The sequence below is a fragment of the Arachis ipaensis genome, chromosome B10 (assembly GCF_059453495.1).
Source record: "Arachis ipaensis isolate K30076 ecotype BB chromosome B10, ASM5945349v1, whole genome shotgun sequence".
Classification (NCBI taxonomy): domain Eukaryota; kingdom Viridiplantae; phylum Streptophyta; class Magnoliopsida; order Fabales; family Fabaceae; genus Arachis; species Arachis ipaensis.
In genome coordinates this window covers 98518870-98539756 of record NC_142435.1, presented here as the reverse complement: position 1 = coordinate 98539756, position 20887 = coordinate 98518870, and the positions used below count along the sequence as shown (strand labels likewise).

General features: G+C 39.3%; 1 protein-coding gene across 1 annotated transcript in view; it reads right to left on the bottom strand.

Moving 5' to 3' along the window:
• Nucleotides 1-3645: 3645 nt before the first annotated feature.
• The window catches only part of LOC148581023 (uncharacterized), a 70232-nt gene continuing 52990 nt past the window's right edge, over nt 3646-20887 (bottom strand). Inside the window, exon 2 of the mRNA XM_088492293.1 lies at nt 3646-3651. Coding sequence (XP_088348419.1) covers nt 3646-3651 — 6 coding nt within the window. The remainder of the gene's footprint in view (nt 3652-20887) is intronic.

Genomic DNA, 20887 nt, shown 5'->3' with positions numbered 1-20887 from the left:
TCTTTAGTATTGGCCGAATGCTTCTTTGAAAGAAAGCATTATCCAAGTAGAGGAACTTTTTTGCAGAACACAACTCTCAAACTCTGGTTTTCTCTCCTTCCTTCTGAATGAACAGCAAGGCTTCTTTTATCTCCTTGCATGTAGATAGGTTCACCTTCCTAAGTCAACTTCTTGAGCCTTGAGCTTCACCAACCCACAGACTAACTTTCTCTCATTAAACCTCAAAGTAGAAACTTTGCTTCTGACTTCTCCATCTTGACCGAAAGTCATAAAGCAGCAACCACAAGAGTCTTCCAATGGTCAACTTGATCTGAGCCTTTGAAAACCAACTTGGTCCCCAAGACATGTTTGAGACCGTGGATTTACAGCAGAGAGGAACAAAAATCCTCTTTTCCATATAGCTCAAAATAGAGTGACAGAGAGTTGAAGATGAAAAGAAGAAAGTGTGTTGTATGTAAAAGGAAATGGGTTACTATTAACCTAAGCTTGATATGGTTTGAATTTGCTGATTAGACTTCTGTCTTTCAAGGTTGGACTTTTTTCTTTCGTGCTTCTTTGATGATCACCTTAGGGAAGAAGCTTTCTCTTTCTCTTTCTCACTTTTCTGAGTTTGTGATTTGACTAAGACAGAGGAGAGAAGAACGTTGCTTTGGGAGCAAGTTGGAGGGATTTGGTGAAATCAACTCGGGCTTGGATCGGATCACTTCTTTTTGCCCATTTTGATTTTTTTTCTCAGCCTTGTTTCCTCATGGGCTTTGTTTATTTATTGACCCACCAGCCTTGCTATATTATTTTCATACCAATTTGGGCTGCTAAACTAAGTTTTGGCCTGCAACATATAATAAATAATTAGTAACATACACTTATTTATAATTAACACTAATTATTTATTTTGCCCAAAAATAATGTTTGTCATCACTAATTAATTTAGTTAATTTCTTAACTCAACAATCTCCCCCTTGATGACAAACATAATCAACCAATAACCAAAAGGATTTGAATTTTAGTAAAGTTATAAAACTTCCCTTTGATTTATGTTACTTGATTTTATGTTGCTCCCCCTTTCTTTTTCTAGAATAGCTCCCCCTGGATTTATGCTTTCCTCTTTGTTCTTGTTTTACATTGTACTTAAAGAGAACACAATAAAGAGCTACACACATTTATCTTGTCTAAGGGATATCAAACAAACAATACCACATAATCAGCCCAACATCAAGCTAATATCAGCAGCAAAAAGATTCAGCCTGTGAAAGCAATATTTAATGCAGTAATCAGACAAAAGAATCCCAAAAGAAATACTAGTAGCTGCAGCAATGCCAAAAAATTCCTAGGACACATTTACCATCCTATTTTCCTGTTGCTATTACTCCCCATTTTGTCATCAAGGGCGGACAATAAGCAAGATCAACAAAAACAATATCTTGAGTCATGCAGTAAAGAGTTAGAGCATAGTTTAAAGTATTAACTAAACTATCAAAAGTACAGCAGTATTTAGAGTTATTACAGTCATCCTAAGTAAAAAACAGTTTAACAGTAGCAAAAGAAACAAAATTTATGAGACAAAAAGAGAGCAGCAGCAGCAGTTTTCATGAGACAATTTCTAGGCATCAGAACCATTTCCCTCCAAATCAGCTTCCTCTTCAACATCAGTGGCATGGTCTTCATTCTTTTGAAGGTTATCAATGAAAGTCATGAACACAGCCACTCTATCCCTTGATTTCCTTAGGAAATTCTCATGCTTGCTAGCTAGCTTCCTTTGTTCCTTGCTCATGGCAATCATATGATTGGATTGAGAAATAAACTCCTGAACAACATCTTTGACCACATTCAGCAGAGCAAATTTCTTCCCAGCAGATATGGATGTACCCTCAGTGGAAAGAGAAGGAGATTCCTTAGGAACATAGTCATCATCTTCATCATCTAAGACCACTCTTTCAGATCGAGTAGGTCCTTTGGGTTGTTTCACTAAACCACCCCTTTTAGGTATGAATGTCTATTTTGATAATCCTCATTGGTCAAGTCAACACCAAAATACTCAAATATGCAAGTTAGAAACATGCCATAAGGAAGTGCTTTGTCTTTTTCACTCCTAACAGAGTCAAACATGTATCTAACCATCAAATATGCAAAAGAAATTTTAGTTTTGGTGAGAAGGGCATATCAAACAAGAGTATCAGTGTAGAAAACCCTTTGATATGAACCACTTTGAGGAAGTATAATGTGGTTGACCATTCGGTGCAACTGAGCATGCTCATATCCTAGGGCTTTGTGAGTGGGTGTAATGCCATCAATTAAAGAAACATGCTCACAAATGTGAGCCAATGCATCATTGTAAGAAATTCCAACACCTTCATCCCACTTAACTGAAGTGTAAGCACAAGGCCCAACATCAGTATACTTCAAAGCAACACTGATAGCTTCATTATTTAAAACTATGTCTCGGCCCTTTACACATGAATGAGCAGTGCCTTCATGATAAGTCATGTTGGCATAAAATTCTTTGACAAATAAGGGATAAATAGGCTTTTTGATGTCAAAAAGATGATTCCAATCCAGAAAAATTAAGTTATCAACAAACGGAAAACCTTTTCTTTTCAAAGAAGGCAAATCGGCTAGAAAAGATGGACACAAGGTACAATACTGGATTACCCCCTCATAAAAGTCATTATTCATGGCAGATTTGAATCTATAGGGTTATAGTTTGAATGAGAGGTCAAAAAATGAGCTTTGTGATCAAAAGGTCCAATGTCTGGTTCTTTAACTAATTTAAGAGGAACTCGAGCTTTACCTCGTTGAGATCGCACAGGAACCGACCTGGATTTGGGTTGTGTTGGTTCAGGAACTAGTTCTTCAGTCGCCGGACGTTTGCCTTTGGAAGAGCTTGGTTTTAAAGAGCCAGGTTTTAAAGGAGTAGCCTTTGGAGGTGGCGTCGGCTTGGCAGAAATAGGGAATCTAGGTATGGTCTTGGTCCGCGCCATGGGAGCAGTTCTTGGAGGAGAGGTAGGAGGAGAAGGAAGGGGTGTGAAGGTTCGGTCGTGAGAGCAAGTTGAAGGCTTTGTGTGAGGCTTGAAGATTTTTTCACGAGGAGGCCTTTTAGCAATGGTTTTCTTCCTCATTTGGTAATATTTAGGCTTTTGAGAGAAGAGAAGTAGTAAAGAGAGTGGGAAGAAACCGAAGGGTTTGAGGAGAAGTTATGGAGGAAAGAGAGGGAGTGTTGGTAACCGTACCCAAAAGAAAATTTCTCAAATCATGCAACTGCATCACCACTGATTTAACTTGAAAAGACATGACCTCATTAAAGAAAGATTTTATTTGATTTTAAAATAAAATAGGAAATTAATTTTAAATTTTGAGAAACAAAAAAAAATAAAAAAAACAAAAAATCAAACTGAAAATCTTTTTGGATCAAAAACATTAAATGAAAATCCTTTCAAAAAAATTTAAACACACAGCCGAACAAAAAAAACTTAACAACCAAACAAAAATTGTAACATTCATATTTGGGCCCAGAGATGGTTGGATTTAAGGAAACACATTGGACCACTCTACATATGATTTTTGAGGTTGGCCCAAATTATTTTTCACTTGAAATAAGCCCAGATCATGCTGATTAAGGGGAACGTTCTTCTTCTGCCCAGAATTGTCTCATACCTGTTTATGAGACAAAAAGCTCCAACAAATACATTAGCAATTTTCAAACAAAGAATCATAACTCAAAATTCCTAGAATAGTCCTAAACATGCAGAATATGTCCTCAGCTAGTGGTTTTGTAAAAATATCTGCTAATTGCTCCTCAGATTTAACAAATTGAATGCTAATGTCCCCCTTTAGACATGTTCTCTTATTGAGTGAAATTTCACTTCAATATGTTTAGTCCTAGAGTGCAAAACTGGATTTTTAGAAATATTAATGGCACTCATATTATCACACATTAAGAAAATATTTTTAGCATTTAATTTGTAATCAGTAAGCTGTGTTTTTAACCATAAAAGCTGAGAACAACAAGAAGAAGCAGCAATATACTCAGCCTCTGCAATGGATAACGCCACTGTTGGTTGCTTCTTACTTGACCAAACATTTAATGACTTTCCAAGGAAGCAACATAGGCCTGAAGTACTCCTTCTATCAACTATATCACCGGCAAAATCTGCATCACAATAACCAACTGCAGAAAAATCATCAATCTTAGGATACCAAAGACCAAAATTGGATGTGCCATGAACATATCTAATGATCCTTTTAACTACAGAGAGATATGACTCTTTTGGTTTGGATTGGAAACTAGAACACAATCCAACACTTTGCACAATATCGGGTCTAGAGGAAGTTAAGAACATAAGAGAACCAATCATTCCTCTATACCTAGTCTCATCAACATCTTTATCAGTTTCTCCCTTATCTAATTTTGAATTAGGATGCATGGGAGTTCCCATGAGTTTGTGATAAACCACTATTTTATGGTTTATCTTGTGCTCAATTGAGTGGTTTTTATCTACTCTTTACCCACTTATTCATACTATTTGCATGGTTTTACATTTGCCTTCCTAATTATGTGCTTTAATTGAAAACATGTTTCTTTGGACTTATCTTTGCTAATATTAATCCTCTCTTATTACCATTAGATGCCTTGATATGTGTGTTAAGTGCTTTCAGAGATTACAGGGCAGGAATGGCTCAGAGGATGGAAAGGAAGCATGCAAAAGTGGAAGGAATACAAGAAGTTGAAGGAACTGCAAAGCTGTCAGCCTGACCCTCTCGGACTCAAACGGCTGTAACTTTAGCTACATGGATCCAAACGACGCGGTTCCAATTGCGTTGTAAAGCTAACGTCCGGGGATTCGATTTGATATATAATATGTCATAGTTGTTCTGACGCTAGGCAACGCGAACGCGTGATCCACGCGGATGCGTCGCAGTGACGAAAAATCAGCGTGGCAGATTTCTCCTCCAGCGATTTCTGGGCTGTTTCCGACCCAGTTTACGGCCCAAAAAACACATATTAGAGGCTATAAAGTGGGAGAATGCATCCATTCATGAGAGGCTTTCATATTCACAATTTTAGGAGTAGATGTAGTTTTTAGAGAGAGAGGTTCTCTCCTCTCTCTTAGGATTAGGATTAGGATTTCTCTTAGTTTTAGGAGTGACTCTCGATCCCAGGTTCAATGTTCTTTTTATTTATTTTCTCAATTTAATTTATGAACATCTATGTCAGATTTAATTTCTTTTGTTAATGCAATTCGAGGTATTTTCATATTTAAGATTGCTTTGCTTTATTTATATTGATGCTTTTAATTTAATTTAGATATTTTTCTCCCTTTTGGCTTTGGTCAAGTGATTGGCAGTACTTGAGTTATCAAACTCAGCAAGTGATTGAAATTGGCAGATTCTGCTTGAGCTAGGATTGCTCTTACACTAGTCTCTCCACAGGAGTTGACTAGGACTTGAGAATCAAGCTAATCAGTCCACTTAACCTTCCTTTGTTCAATAAAGGCTGACCAAGTGGGATTAAAACCCAATTCTCTTCACACCTGATAAGGATAACTAGGATAGGAATTTCAATTCTTATACCTTGCCAAGAGATTTTATTATTATTATTTTATTTTACTTGTCATATAACATATTCCCTCCTTACTTCCAAAACCCCAATTTACAAACTCATAACCAATAATAAGAACATACCTCCCTGCAATTCCTTGAGAAGACGACCCGAGGTTTAAATACTCGGTTATCAATTTTAAAGGGGTTTGTTACTTGTGACAACCAAAACGTTTGTACGAAGGAATTTTTGAAGGTTTAGAAACTATACTTGCAACGAGGATTTATCCGCAAATTTCTAGACCACGCAAAAGTTCCTCTCGTCAAAATGGCGCCGTTGCCGGGGATTTGCAAATGTGTGCCTTATTATTGGTTATTGTAAATATTTTATTTTTGCTTGTTTATTTGTTTTTATTTTTGTTTTTATTTTTGCTTTTTCTTAAGTTAAGAGGTTATTGGTTTTTATTTTAAATTTTTTATTTTATCTTATCTTATTTCAAAAATCAAATTTCAAAAATTCAAAATTCAAAAATTTAAAATTCAAAATTTTAAAATTTAATTTTCAAAATTCAAAATTTAAATAACCTTTTAATTTAAATTTTTTTATTCTTTTTTAATTTTTATTTGCTACTATGAATTCTCACCCCTTTGGCTATGAGTCTGGTTACAATTATGTTGCAGGAAGAAGAAATTACAATGAGAACATGCATCAAAGTTGGAACAATCAAAGATGGGAGGAGCCACAAGGATTTGATCAACCCTCATGGCAACAACCACCTCCAATGGACTATCAACAACTACCACCATATGCCTATAAACTCTCTCTTCAACATGACTTTGGACCACCATACTCACAAGCCCCTCACCACCAAACACCACCATATGACCCTAACCCGTATCCACCATACCAACCACCCTATGAACCAAATGAACCCTCTTATCCACCCCAAACCTCCAGGGAGAAAGCACTTGCCGATCTAAACTCTACTATACAAGCTCTCTTCGCCCAAATCGGACCACCAAACACCTTCAACATTCAACCCTCAAGCTCTAGTGCACTTCCTTGTCAACCACAGAATGATCTTTCCATTCCATCACCACCATCCATGGAAGAGCACCCACATCCATCAATCCAAGAGCAACATGATCTCAATGATGCTATTGACATGGAACAAGAGAGAAGGGATCATCTTCGCGAATCTATACTTCATAAGGAGCTAGAGGAGGCCCTAAAGGTGAAGGTAGTAAAAACCCTTGAAGTCGAAGGAGTGATTGAAGAATTAGTGAAGGAAGAATCAAGGGATCATCTCAAGGAAGCAGCGGATCGATTTCATGCAACTCTATATCAACTAAATCAAGTGATAAGTCAATTAGGTTCCCGACGCTCGGACACTCAAAGTGCTCCCATGGCTTCATGTGGGCAATCTAATGAAGAACGTAGCATGAAGGAGATATTAGAAACTCCAGTGGACAGTACGGAGCATGACTTTGTACTGGAGCAAGTGGAGGAAGCTGTAATTATCGAAGAAGAAGAAGTGGTTGCAGACTTAAGAGATGCTGAACCTCCATGGGAAAGTCAAGACATAGAACCTCCTTCCAAGACGATTGCATTTGATGTTAAGGAGGGTGTATGGTGCACGAAAATTACTTCACACTATGTAATTCTGCACAACTAACCAGCAAGTGCACTGGGTCGTCCAAGTAATACCTTACGTGAGTAAGGGTTGAATCCCACGGAGATTGTTGGCTTGAAGCAATCTATGGTTATCTTGTAACTCTTTGTCAGGAAAACAATTCACTTATCAAATTGAATTACAAAAAATAAGAGAGTATGAAATAAATACTTATTATGCAGTAATGGAGAATATGTTGGGGTTTTGGAGATGCTTTGTCTTCTGAATTTCAGCTTTTCTCTTGTATTCCTCTTCCCTCATGCATGCAAAAGTGCAAAGTTCCTTCCATGGCAAGCTCTATGTAAGGTGTCACCGTTGTCAATGGCTACTTCCCATCTCCTCAGTGAAAATGGTACAAATGCTCTGTCACAGCACGGCTAATCATCTAGAGGTTCTCGATCATACTGGAATAGGATTTACTATCCTTTTGCGTCTGTCACTACGCCCAGCACTCGCGAGTTTGAAGCCCGTCACAGTCATTCAATCCTAGAATCCTACTCGGAATACCACAGACAAGGTTTAGACTTTCCGGATTCTCCTGAATGACGCCATCAATTCTAGCTTATACCACGAAGATTCTGATTATGGAATCTAAGAGATACTCATTCAATCTAATATAGAATGGAGGTGGTTGTCATGCACATGTTCATGGGTTGAGGAAGGTGATGAGTGTCACGGATCATCACCTTCTCCATAATTAAGCGCGAATGAATATCTTAGATAGGAACACGCATGTTTGAATGGAAAATAGAAGTATTTGCATTAATTCATCGAGACGCTGCAGAGCTCCTCACCCCCAACAATGGGTTTAGAGACTCATGCTACCAAAAGGTACAAATTTCAGATCTAAAATATCATGGGATACAAAATAAATCTCTAAAAGTTGTTTAAATACTAAACTAGTAACCTAGGTTTACAGAAAATGAGTAAACTATGATAGATAGTGCATAAATCCACTTCTGGGGCCCACTTGGTGTGTGTTGGGGCTGAGACTAAAGCTTCTCACGTGCCTGGGCTGTTTTGGGCATTCAACGCCAGGTTGTAACCTGTTTCTGGCGTTGAACTCCAACTTGTAACCTGTTTTTGGCGCTGGACGCCAGACTGCAACATGGAACTGGCATTGAACGCCAGTTTACATCATCTATCCTTGAGCAAAGTATGGACTATTATATATTGCTGAAAAGCCCTGGATGTCTACTTTCCAACTCAATTGGAAGAGCGCCAATTGAACTCCTGTAGCTCCAGCAAATCCGTTCCGAGTGCAGAGAGGTCAGAATCCAACAACATCAGCAATCCTTTTTCAGCCCGAATCAGATTTTTGCTCAGCTCCCTCAATTTCAGCCAGAAAATACCTGAAATTACAGAAAAACACACAAACTCATAGTAAAGTCTAGAAATATGAATTTTTCCTAGAAACTAATGAAAATATACTAAAAACTTAACTAAAACATCCTAAAAACTACATGAAATTAACCCCAAAAAGCGTATAAAATATCCGCTCATCACAACAGCAAACTTAAACTGTTGCTTGTCCCCAAGCAACTAGACAAATAAAATAGAATACAAATAAGTCACGAAGCAATAATATCTCAGAGTTTTTGAGTGAAGCTCAGATTCTAATTAAATGAGCGGGACTAGTAGCTTTTTGCTTCCGAACAGTTTTGGCATCTTACTTTATCCATTGAAGCTCAGAATGATTGGCATCTATAAGAACTTAGAATTCAGATAGTGTTATTGATTCTCCTAGTTCAGTATGTTGATTCTTGAACACAGCTACTTTTATGAGTCTTGGCCGTGGCCCTAAGCACTTTGTTTTCCAGTATTACCACCGGATACATAAATGCCATAGACACATAATTGGGTGAACCTTTTCAGATTGTGACTCAGCTTTGCTAAAGTCCCCAATTAGAGGTGTCCAAGGTTCTTAAGCACACTCTTCTTTTTGCTTTGGACCTTGACTTTAACCGCTCAGTCTCAAGTTTTCACTTGACACCTTCACGCCACAAGCACATGGTTAGGGACAGCTTGGTTTAGCCGCTTAGACTAGGATTTGGTTTCCTCAGGCCCTCCTATCCACTGATGCTCAAAGCCTTGGATCCTTTTTATTACCCTTGCCTTTTGGTTTTAAGGGCTATTGACTTTTTCTGCTTGCTTTTTTTTTGCAAGCTTTGTATTCACTGCTTTTTCTTGCTTCAAGAATCATTTTTATGATTTTTCAGATTACCAATAACATGTCTCATGTTCATCATTCTTTCAAGAGCCAACATATTTAACATTCAAGAACATCAAATTCCAAAGACATATGCTCTGTTCAGGCATTCATTCAGAAGGCAAAAAGCATTGCCACCACATGTAATTAATTAGAATTTCTTGTATTAAAAACTCGAAAAATATTGCCTCCTTATTCTAAAGAAAATCTTCTATTTTATTCATGTTTAATGATGATGAGAAAAATAAATTATAGCTTACTTGGAGATAAAATAACTACTAATTACTACTATAACTATTAAGGTAAAACTCAAATAAGAACAATTATCACAGAGTTAAGGCTAAGATTAGGGCTCAACAACCTTGAGTTTGGGATGTGGATGTTCCTCTAGTCTGTGGAGTGCTTGGTCCTTCAAGAGATAACTTATGACGCTTCAGTTCCTTTAAGTCACGCCCTTGCTCTTTTTGTTTCCTGAGCAGTTTGCAGAGCATACTGTTTTGATTTTGCTGTTCTTCCTTTATTTGGTCCATAGATTCTTGCATCTTGGTAACAGATGCTTCAAGCTGTTCCCAATATTCAAATTGAGGGACTTCCGGGAGGAATTCTTGCGCCCTCCTCTTGATGGGGTCATCCTGCATTTGTTGTTTTTCCATTGTGATTTTAGTGATTGGTTGCTCCACTGAGATGTACTCCGTTATTCCCATCCTTACTCCAGCATCTTTGCAGAGCATAGAGATTAGGCTTGGATAAGCCAACCTGACATCTTTGGAATTCTTGTTTGCAAGTATGTAGAATTCATATGGAATCAGTTGATGAACTTCCACTTCTTTTCCCAACATAATGCAATGGATCATCACTGTTCTTTTGACGGTGACTTCAAAACGGTTGCTAGTGGGCAATATAGAATGCCCAATGAAGTCCAGCCATCCTCTGGCGACTGGTTTGGGATCTTCTCTCTTGAGTTGATTTGGGACACCCTTGCTGCTGGTGGTCCACCTAGCTCCAGGGATGCATATGTCCTCTAGAATCTTATCCAGGCCCTTGTTTGTTCTTATCATTCTCCTATTGAAGGAGTCTGGGTCATTTTTCAGCTGAGGTAGCTTAAAGATCTCCCTGATTTTGTTAGGGTGGATGTGAACAATCTTTCCTCTGACCATAGTCCGATAGTCATAGAGGGCAGTTCTAGATATTCTCTGCCTGTCTGTTTGCCATAGATTAGCGTAGAACTCCTGAACCATATTCCTTCCCACTTTCGTTTCAGGATTAGCTAGGACTTCCCAGTTCCTGTTTCGAATCTGCTCTTGGATCTCTAGATATTCATCTTCTTTCAGATCGAACTTGACTTCCGGGATCACTGATCTTAGACCCATTATTTTGTAGTAATGGTCTGAATGTTCTTTGGTTAAGAACTTCCCTTGATTCCAAAGTGGTTTTGGAATACTCTCTTTCTTGCCTCTTGGAGTGGTTTGTTTTTCTTTAGGAGCCATGATCTTAGTGGGTATAATTTGTGATCACGGATAAACACACCAAACTTAGAGGTTTGCTTGTCCTCAAGCAAAAGAAAAGAAAGGAGAGGGATAGAAGGAGAGCTAGTGTAGAATGGTGGATGAGAGGAGCGAGGCCGAATGTGGATTTAAAAAGGAGGGGGGTGGGTTTTCGAAATTTTTTTTTAGAAAAAAAAAGACAAGATAGAAGATATGATTTAAAAAAATAAGTATGATATGAAAAGATGTGATTTAAAATTGAAAAGATATGAAAGATATTTGAAAAAGATAAATTTGGATTTTGAAAAAGATAAAGTGGAGATTTGAAAAAGATATTGATGAGTTGAAAAGATTTTAGAAGGAAGAGATAGATTTGTTTTGGAAATTTTTTGAAAAAGAGTTGGATTGGATTGAAAAAGAATTTGTATTTATGGATTAAGATACATTTGATATTTTTAAAGTAGGGTTTTTAGAAATTAGGGATTTTAGAAATCAGGGTTTGTAACATGTTTATGCAAGAAATCATGAATTGAAACATGAAAATTAAAATTAAAATGAAAAATATGAAGTAAAAACGAATTTACCTCCTCCCCACGATCCTGGCGTTAAACGCCCAAACGCTGCATGTTTTGGGCGTTTAACGCCCAATTGCTGCTTCTCCTAGGCGTTCAACGCCCAGCTGTTGCTTCTTTCTGGCGTTGAACGCCAGGAACTCCTTTGTCACTGGGCGTTTTTCTGAACGCCCAGGACGCTGTAAATCTGGCGTTAAATGCCTAGAAGGAGCTTCTTTCTGGCGTTCAATGCCCAATAGATGCTTCTTTTGGGTGTTGAACGCCCAAAACAGACTTTTATTGGCGTTTTCTTGCCAGTGAGCTCTCTTTCTCTGTTTTGTGTGCTGAATCCTTCTGTAACCCTGTGAACTTATACAATTGACTCTTTACCTTAGTAGCAATGAACTTTATATAAACAAATAAAATCAAGAATCGGGCAAAATAACAGGAAAAGTCTTCCCAATGGCTGGGTTGCCTCCCAGCAAGCGCTTCTTTATTGTCTTTAGCTGGACCTTGCTGAGCTTTTAATTTAGCTTCAGCCTTGAGCACTCTTGCTCAACATTGCCTTCAAGATAGTGCTTGATTCTCTGTCCATTAACAATGAACTTCTTATCAGAATCAATGTCTTGAAGCTCCACATAACCATATGGTGATACACTTGTAATCATATATGGTCCCTTCCACCGGGATTTCAGTTTTCCTGGGAATAGCCTGAGCCTAGAGTTAAACAACAGAACCTTTTGTCCTGGTTCAAAGATTCTAGATGACAGCTTTCTGTCATGCCACCTCTTAGATTTCTCTTTATAAAGCTTGGCATTTTCGAAAGCAGTGAATTTGAATTCCTCTAGCTCATTCAGCTGGAGCAATCTTTTTTCTCCAGCTAATTTGGCATCAAAGTTTAGGAATTTGGTTGCCCAGTAGGCCTTATGTTCCAGTTCTACGGGCAGGTGACAAGCCTTACCATACACAAGTTGGTACGGAGAGGTCCCTATAGGAGTCTTGAATGCTGTTCTGTAAGCCCACAGAGCATCATCCAGCCCTCTTGCCCAATCCTTTCTACGGGTACTGACAGTCCATTCCGGGATTCTTTTTAGTTCTCTATTAGAGACTTCAGCTTGCCCATTTGTCTGTGGATGATATGGGGTGGCCACCTTGTGGCTAATCCCATACCGGACCATGGCAGAGTAAAGCTGTTTATTGCAGAAGTGGGTGCTCCCATCACTGATTAGTACTCTAGAGACACCAAACCTGCTGAAGATATGTTTCTGGAGGAATTTCAGCACTGTTTTAGTATCATTAGTGGGTGTGGCAATGGCCTCTACCCACTTTGATACATAATCGACTGCCACCAGAATATAAGTGTTTGAGTATGATGGTGGGAAAGGCCCCATGAAGTCAATTCCCCATACATCAAACAACTCAATCTCCAAGATCCCTTGTTGAGGCATGGCGTAACCATGAGGCAGATTACCAGCTCTCTGACAACTGTCACAGTTATGTACAAACTCTCGGGAATCTCTATAGAGGGTAGGCCAGTAGAAGCCACATTGGAGGACCTTGGTGGCTATTCGCTCACCTCCGAAATGGCCTCCATATTGTGATCCATGGCAATGCCATAAGATCCTCAGTGCTTCTTCTCTAGGCACACACCTACGGATTATTCCATCTACACATCTCTTAAAGAGATAGGGTTCATCCCACAAGTAGTACTTTGCATAAGTAATTAATTTTTTCTTTTGTTGCCTGCTGTACTCCTTGGGTATGAACCTTGCAGCTTTATAGTTTGCTATGTCTGCAAACCATGGTGTTTCCTGAATGGCGAATAAATGCTCATCCGGAAAGGTTTCAGAGATCTCAAAAGAGGGGGGACGCCCCTTCTATTGGCTCTATCCGGGACAGATGATCAGCCACTTGGTTCTCTGTCCCTTTTCTGTCTCTTATTTCTTATCAAACTCTTGCAGCAGCAACACCCATCTTATAAGCCTGGGTTTTGAATCCTGCTTTGTAAGCAGATATTTAAGAGCAGCATGGTCAGTGTACACAATCACTTTTGATCCTACCAAGTATGATCTAAACTTGTCAATGGCATAGACCACTGCAAGTAATTCCTTTTTTGTGGTTGTGTAATTTTTCTGGGCATCATTTAAAACACGGCTAGCATAATAAATGACATGCAGAAGCTTGTCATGCCTCTGCCCCAGTACTGCACCAATGGCGTGATCACTGGCATCACACATTAATTTGAATGGTAATATCCAGTCTGGTGCAGAGATAACTGGTGCTGTGACCAGCTTAGCTTTCAGAGTTTCAAACGCCTGCAGACATTCTGTGTCAAACACAAATGGCGTGTCAGCAGCTAGCAGGTTGCTTAGAGGTTTTGCAATTTTTGAAAAATCCTTTATAAATCTCCTATAGAATTCTGCATGCCCCAGAAAGCTTCTGATTGCCTTAACATTGGCAGGTGGTGGTAATTTTTCAATTGCCTCTATTTTAGCTTGATCCACCTCTATTCCCTTGTTTGAAATTTTATGCCCAAGGACAATCCCTTCAGTCACCATAAAGTGACATTTTTTCCAGTTTAAAACCAGGTTGGTCTCTTGGCATCTTTTCAAAACCAATGTCAGGTGATCAAGACAGGAGCTGAATGAGTCTCCATATACTGAGAAGTCATCCATGAAGACTTCCAGAAATTTTTCCACCATATCAGAGAAAATAGAGAGCATGCATCTCTGAAAGGTTGCAGGCACATTACACAGCCCAAATGGCATCCTTCTGTAAGCAAACACTCCAGATGGACATGTGAATGCTGTTTTATCTTGATCCTAGGGATCTACTGCAATTTGGTTGTAGCCTGAATAGCCATCCAAAAAACAGTAATAATCATGACCTGCTAGTCTTTCTAGCATCTGGTCTATGAATGGTAAAGGAAAATGATCCTTTCTGGTGGCTGTATTGAGCCTTCTATAGTCAATACACATGTGCCACCCTGTAACTGTTCTTGTAGGAACCAGTTCATTTTTTTCATTATGAACCACTGTCATGCCTCCCTTTTTGGGGACAACTTGGACAGGGCTTACCCAGGGGCTATCAGAAATAGGATAAATAATTCCAGCCTCCAGTAATTTGGTGACCTCTTTCTGTACCACTTCCTTCATGGTTGGATTTAGCTGCCTTTGTGGTTGAACCACTGGCTTAGCATTTTCCTCCAATAAGATCTTGTGCATGCATCTAGCTGGGCTTATGCCCTTAAGGTCACCTATGGACCACCCAAGAGCTGTCTTGTGTGTCCTTAGCACTTGAATTAGTGCGTCCTCTTCCTGTGGATTTAAAGCAGAGCTTATGATCACTGGAAAAGTATCACCTTCTCCCAGAAATGCATATTTCAGGGATGGTGGTAATGGTTTGAGCTCGGGTTTAGGAGGTTTTTCCTCTTCCTGAGGAAATTTCAGAGGCTCTTTCAATTCCTCTGAATCCTCAAGATCAGGCTGAACATCTTTAAAGATATCTTCCAACTCTGATTCGAGACTCTCAGCCATGTTGATTTCCTCTACCAAATAGTCAATAAGATTAACTTTCATGCAGTCTTTTGGTGTGTCTGGATGCTACATGGCATTGACAGCATTCAACTTAAACTCATCCTCATTGACTCTCAGGGTGACTTCCCCCTTTTGGACATCAATGAGAGTTCGTCCAGTTGCTAGAAAAGGTCTTCCTAGAATGAGAGTAGCACTCTTGTGTTCCTCCATTTCCAGCACTACAAAGTCAGTGGGAAAGGCGAATGGCCCAACCCTGACAATCATGTCCTCAATCACGCCTGATGGGTATTTAATGGAGCCATCAGCAAGTTGGAGACATATCCGGGTTGGTTTAACTTCTTCAGTTAAAGCAAGCTTTCTGATAGTGGATGCAGGTATTAGGTTGATGCTTGCCCTAAGATCAGATAAATTTGTCTTGGTGCAATTACCCTCTAATATGCATGGTATCAGAAAGCTCCCAGGATCTTTAAGCTTTTCAGGAAAGCTTTTCAGAATGACTGCACTGCATTCTTCAGTGAGGAGAACTCTTTCAGTTTCTCTCCAATCCTTCTTATGACTCAAGATCTCTTTCATGAACTTGGCATAAGAAGGTATTTGCTCAAGTGCTTCTGCAAACAAAATCTTTATTTCAAGAGTTCTGAGATAATCTGCAAAGCGAGCAAATTGCTTATCCTGCTCCTCTTGGCGGAGTTTTTGAGGATAAGGTATCTTGGCTTTATATTCTTTAACCTTAGTTGCTGCAGGTTTATTTCCTACAGAGGTGGTTGGAGAAGCCTTTTTAGAGGGGTTGTTATCAGCACTTGTGTATGTCTGATCCCTCACTGGCATTTGAATGCCAGGGTTAGAAGCTGGAGTGACGTTGGACGCCAACTCCTCACCTGTTCCTGGCGTCTGAACGCCAGAACTGTGCTTCTTTTGGGCGTTCAACGCCAATTCCTTGCTTGTTTCTGGCGTTGAACGCCAGTCCTGAGCATGGTTTGGGCGTTCAGCGCCAGCCTTCCACCCAATTTCTGGCGTTTTAGCGCCAGAATTATTTCTCCCTGGGCTCTTACTGTCCTCAGATGGAATTTGGGTAGTTTGCTCATTTCTTTGCTTCCTGCTGCCTTGAGGTGGGGTATTTAATGTTTTCCCACTTCTTAATTGAACTGCTTGGCATTCTTCTGTTATTTGTTTTGACAGCTGCTGCTTTGTTTGCTTTAATTGTTCTTCCATATTTATATTAGCCATCCTTGTCTCTTGTAGTCTCTCCTTGAATTCGGCTAACTGTTTTGTTAGAAAATCTAATTGCTGATTGAATTCAGTAGCTTGTTCAGCAGGACTGAGTTCAGTAATCACTGTTTTAGCCTCTTCTTTCATGGAAGGTTCGCTGCTTAAGTACAGATGCTGATTTCTGGCAACTGTATCAATGAGCTCTTGAGCTTCTTCAATTGTCTTCCTCATGTGGATAGATCCACCAGCTGAGTAGTCTAGAGACATCTGAACTCTTTCTGTAAGCCCATAATAGAAGATGTCTAGCTGAACCCACTCTGAAAACATCTCAGAGGGGCATTTTCTTAGCATCTCTCTGTATCTCTCCCAGGCATCATAAAGAGATTCATTATCTCCTTGTTTAAAGCCTTGGATGTCCAGCCTTAGCTGTGTCATCCGTTTTGGAGGAAAGTATTGATTCAGGAATTTTTCCATCAGTTGTTTCCATGTCTTTATGCTAGCCTTAGGTTGGTTATTTAACCACCTCTTAGCTTGGTCTTTTACAGCAAATGGGAACAGTAATAATCTGTAGACATCCTGATCTACTTCCTTATCATGTACTGTGTCAGCAATTTTTAAAAACTGTGCCAGAAACTCTGTAGGTTCTTCCTGTGGAAGACCAGAATACTGGCAACTTTGCTGCACCATGATAATGAGCTGAGGATTCAACTCAAAGCTACTGACTCCAATGGAGGGTATACTGATACTACTCCCATATGAAGCAGTGGTGGGGTTAGCATATGACCCCAGAGTCCTTCTGGACTGTTCATTTCCACTTAGATCCATGATGGAGAAAGGGAGATGATGTAAAATAGAGAAAAAAATATTTTTATTTATTTATTTATTTATTTATTTCGAAAATAAAATAAATTAAAATAAAATAAATAAAAATGGGTGAAGATTTTCAAAAAATGGAGAGAGAGAAAGAAAAAAATGGTTAGGAAGTTTTGAAAAAGATATGATTGAAAGGGTTTGATTTTTAAATTTGATGACTAATTTAATGCTAATTTTTCGAAAATTATGCGTAGAATAAAGAAAAGATATTATATTTTTTTTATTTTTGAATTTTATGATGAAAGAGAAAAACACACAAAAGACACACAACTTAAAATTTTTAGATCTAATGCTCCTTGTTTTCGAAAATTTTGGAGGGAAAACACCAAGGAACACCAAACTTAAAAATTTTAAGATCAAAATACAAGAAAGACTCAAAGACACTTTGAAGAATCACAAGAACAACAAGAACATGAAGGAGGAACACCAAACTTAAAATTTTTAGAAAACCAAACTAAAATTTTCGAAAATTATAAAAAGATTAACAAGAAAACACCAAACTTAAAGTTTGGCACAAGATTTAATCAAAGAAAAATTATTTTTGAAAAGAAAGATTTTAAAAAGAAGATACTGACAAACCCCAATTTGAGGGTTTATCTTGTGCTGATTTCAGGGGTTTTATCAATGATTCCACACACTTTCTATATGAAAATACAAGATTTTGCATTCCTTTCCTAGTTTCGCCTCATGAATGAAAACATGCTTATTTCGCACTAAAATAGATACATTTCTAATCTTCTCTTGATGCCATTCGATGCCGTGACTTGTGTGTTAAGTGGTTTCAGGATATAGAGTAGGAATGGACCGAAAGAGAGAAGGAAGACGGGTACAAAGGAAGGAAGCATGAGGATTAAGCTTTGGAAATTTCCGCATGGGCGCGTGCGCGCACTTTGCGCGCCCGCGCGGATAGGGCAACGTGGAGCCAAAGCCAAGAGCCGGCTTGAGAAGCGGCTAAGCCAGGATCTTCATGGGTGCGCACGCGTACATCACGCCTCCGCGCACATTACAAGACGTCTCAACGGCGCGTGCGCGCCGATTTGCGAATATGATTTTTTTAAGAAGTCACGTGACTTAGGCGTGGAGGCAGTTAAGGATCCCACTTTTGGGGAAACACCTTGGCGGGAAAAGCTTAAAAAGACCAAAGGAGCAAGGGTTAAGGACACTTAGTTAGTTCATTTCTAGATCTAGATATTTTGGGGAGAAGAGAGTTAGTTACACTTTTTGGGAGAAGAAGAGGGAGATTCCAAGCTTCACTAGGGTTCATCCTCATCTAATTTCTGAATTTTCAATGACTTTTTGGTGAGATCCATTACAATTCTCACTCCACTTTGTTCATGTCATAGATTTTCTTCTCCAATTTCAAGTAGTAGATGCAATTGATCAATTCTCATAGATCTAGAATTCAACTTTGTAATTTTGGATTTCATCTCTATTTTGGATTTTCATTGCTACTCTTTGAGACTTGTTGTTAGATCTTTGTGTTGCAATACTTTCAATTTGACTTTTCATCTCATTTTACTATGACTTTCCTTCTTGCTCATCACATGTTTGATAAAATGACAACACTAGCTATGGAGTAGAATTTTCACACTTGGCATAGGGTTTGGTCCTTGGAAGAAGTTGAATAGTTGTATCAATAGTTGATTTGGAATTAGGGATTGCTAGTTGGCTTGGAGTGCACTAAAGCTAGATTCCCATAAGGTGAAGCTAGGACTTGTGACTCAAGTTGATTGCTTTCATTTGACCTCCCTCTATACCTAGGGGATAACTAAATGAAGCAAGGCCTAATTGTCGTCAACATTGAATGGACTATAAGGATAGAATTTCTAATGCCAACCCTAAGCCAAGTCTTTTGATAATTGATTGTTTGTTTCTCATTACTTTGCTAAAACCTTCAAAGAATTCCAACAAGGCTTACTAAATCAATAAGATGCACACTTTGGCAATTCCAAGGGAGAACGACTCGGGAGACTAGTACTCTCGGATATAGATTGTAGATTTGTTTGATGAAGGATTTTGCGTCGGTTTAGACTATACTACGATTGATCATTTGATAATTTCTATACCAGCAAAAAATTCATTTGTCAAAATGGCGCCGTTGCCGGGGAAGTTGCTTAGTGTGCCATGTTATTGTTTTGGATTAAGCGTGTATTTATGTACATAGTTGCACTTCATTTGTAAACTACTCAATTGACTAACTCCTCATCGTTACAATGAATTCCATTTTCCCTTCATTGCATGACGCGTTCACAACCGAATCCGAGCTTAGCCCCTTTTGATCCGGAAATAGAACGAACTTTGTTTCATATTAGACAAGCTCGGAGGCGGCTAAGATTTGGAAAAGGTGAAGAGGTTTTCACCACCTCAACCACCTTACTAGAAGTGAACATTGAACCGTCACTCAAAGAAGGCATTAATCATACTCCCATCAATCTCACTAACAATTCTTCTTTTGTTTTAGGTACTAATACCATGGACGCTCCAAGGAGAGTTACCATCAAGGAAGCGGGTGCACCGGATTATGTCCTTCAACCCCTTCATGTAACTCACCCCAATTTGAATGCGAACTTTGAATTGAAGACCGCTTTGATCAACCTCCTACCCAAGTTTCACGGGCTTCCCGCACAAGACCCTATTCGACATCTCAAGGACTTCCATCGCATATGCTCGACTACTAGACGGGAAGGGTCCGATGAAGTTGCTATATGGTTGTTTGCTTTCCCTTTCTCTCTTGAGGACAAGGCCAAAGAATGGTTCTACACCCTCTCTAGTGAAGTTACCTCCGATTGGGACCTACTTAGAAGGGGGTTCTTGGATAAATTCTTGCCCCCGGAAAAGATGGATAGGCTAAGGAAGGAAATGTCTTGTATTGTGCAAGGTGAGACGGAACCACTCTATGAGTATTGGGAACGGTTTCGCAAACTACTAGATGCATGCCCTAATCACATGATCGACACTCAAGTATTGCTTGGATACATATGTCAAGGGATGCGAGAGCAAGATAGAACCCTCTTGGACACTTCTAGCAATGGTTCTTTGTCCAAATATAAAACCGCGGAGGAGGCATGGCAACTTATTATTGACTTAGCCGAATCCAATCAACATATGAGGCGAAGAGTCAACCGTCCAAGGACCGTGAATGAGGTATCAACTAGTAGTGAAGCCACCGCTCTAACTCAATCCTTGAATGAGATGACATCCGTTTTGAGGTAACTCCAATTGAACCAACAACAACCACAACAACCTCAATCATATCAACAACACCCTCCACCACCTCAACAACACAACCAACAATTGGTCCCTCAAAGAGTATGTGGCATTTGCTCTTGCTACTCTCACCACACGGATGAGTGCCCAAGCCTTCAAGAAGATAACACTTTGGCGGCTACCCATAATTTCTATGACCGCCCTAATCAAGGGTACTACCAAGGAGGTAATCCTAACCAAGGACACCCTTATCAAGGAGGAGGCTACAACCAAGGAAGTGGACACAATAATCAAAATTGGAAAGACAATCATCAACAAGGGAATAGGGACAACAACAACAATGGAGGAGGTCAAAGATGGAATAACAACCCGCAAAATTTCTCACAAAACCGACCATACAACTTACAAAATCAACCATACAATCAACAAAACCCACAAAGAAACTACCAAACATATCAACCACCACATCAAAGACCACCACCCAACCAATCACAAACTCCTCAACTCACATATGCAACCACCCCCTCCAACCAAGACGAAACACTCCGGACCATTATCCAAGGCCAAAAGGAATTACAAAACACACTTGCTTCCGGCCTCACCGGCCTCA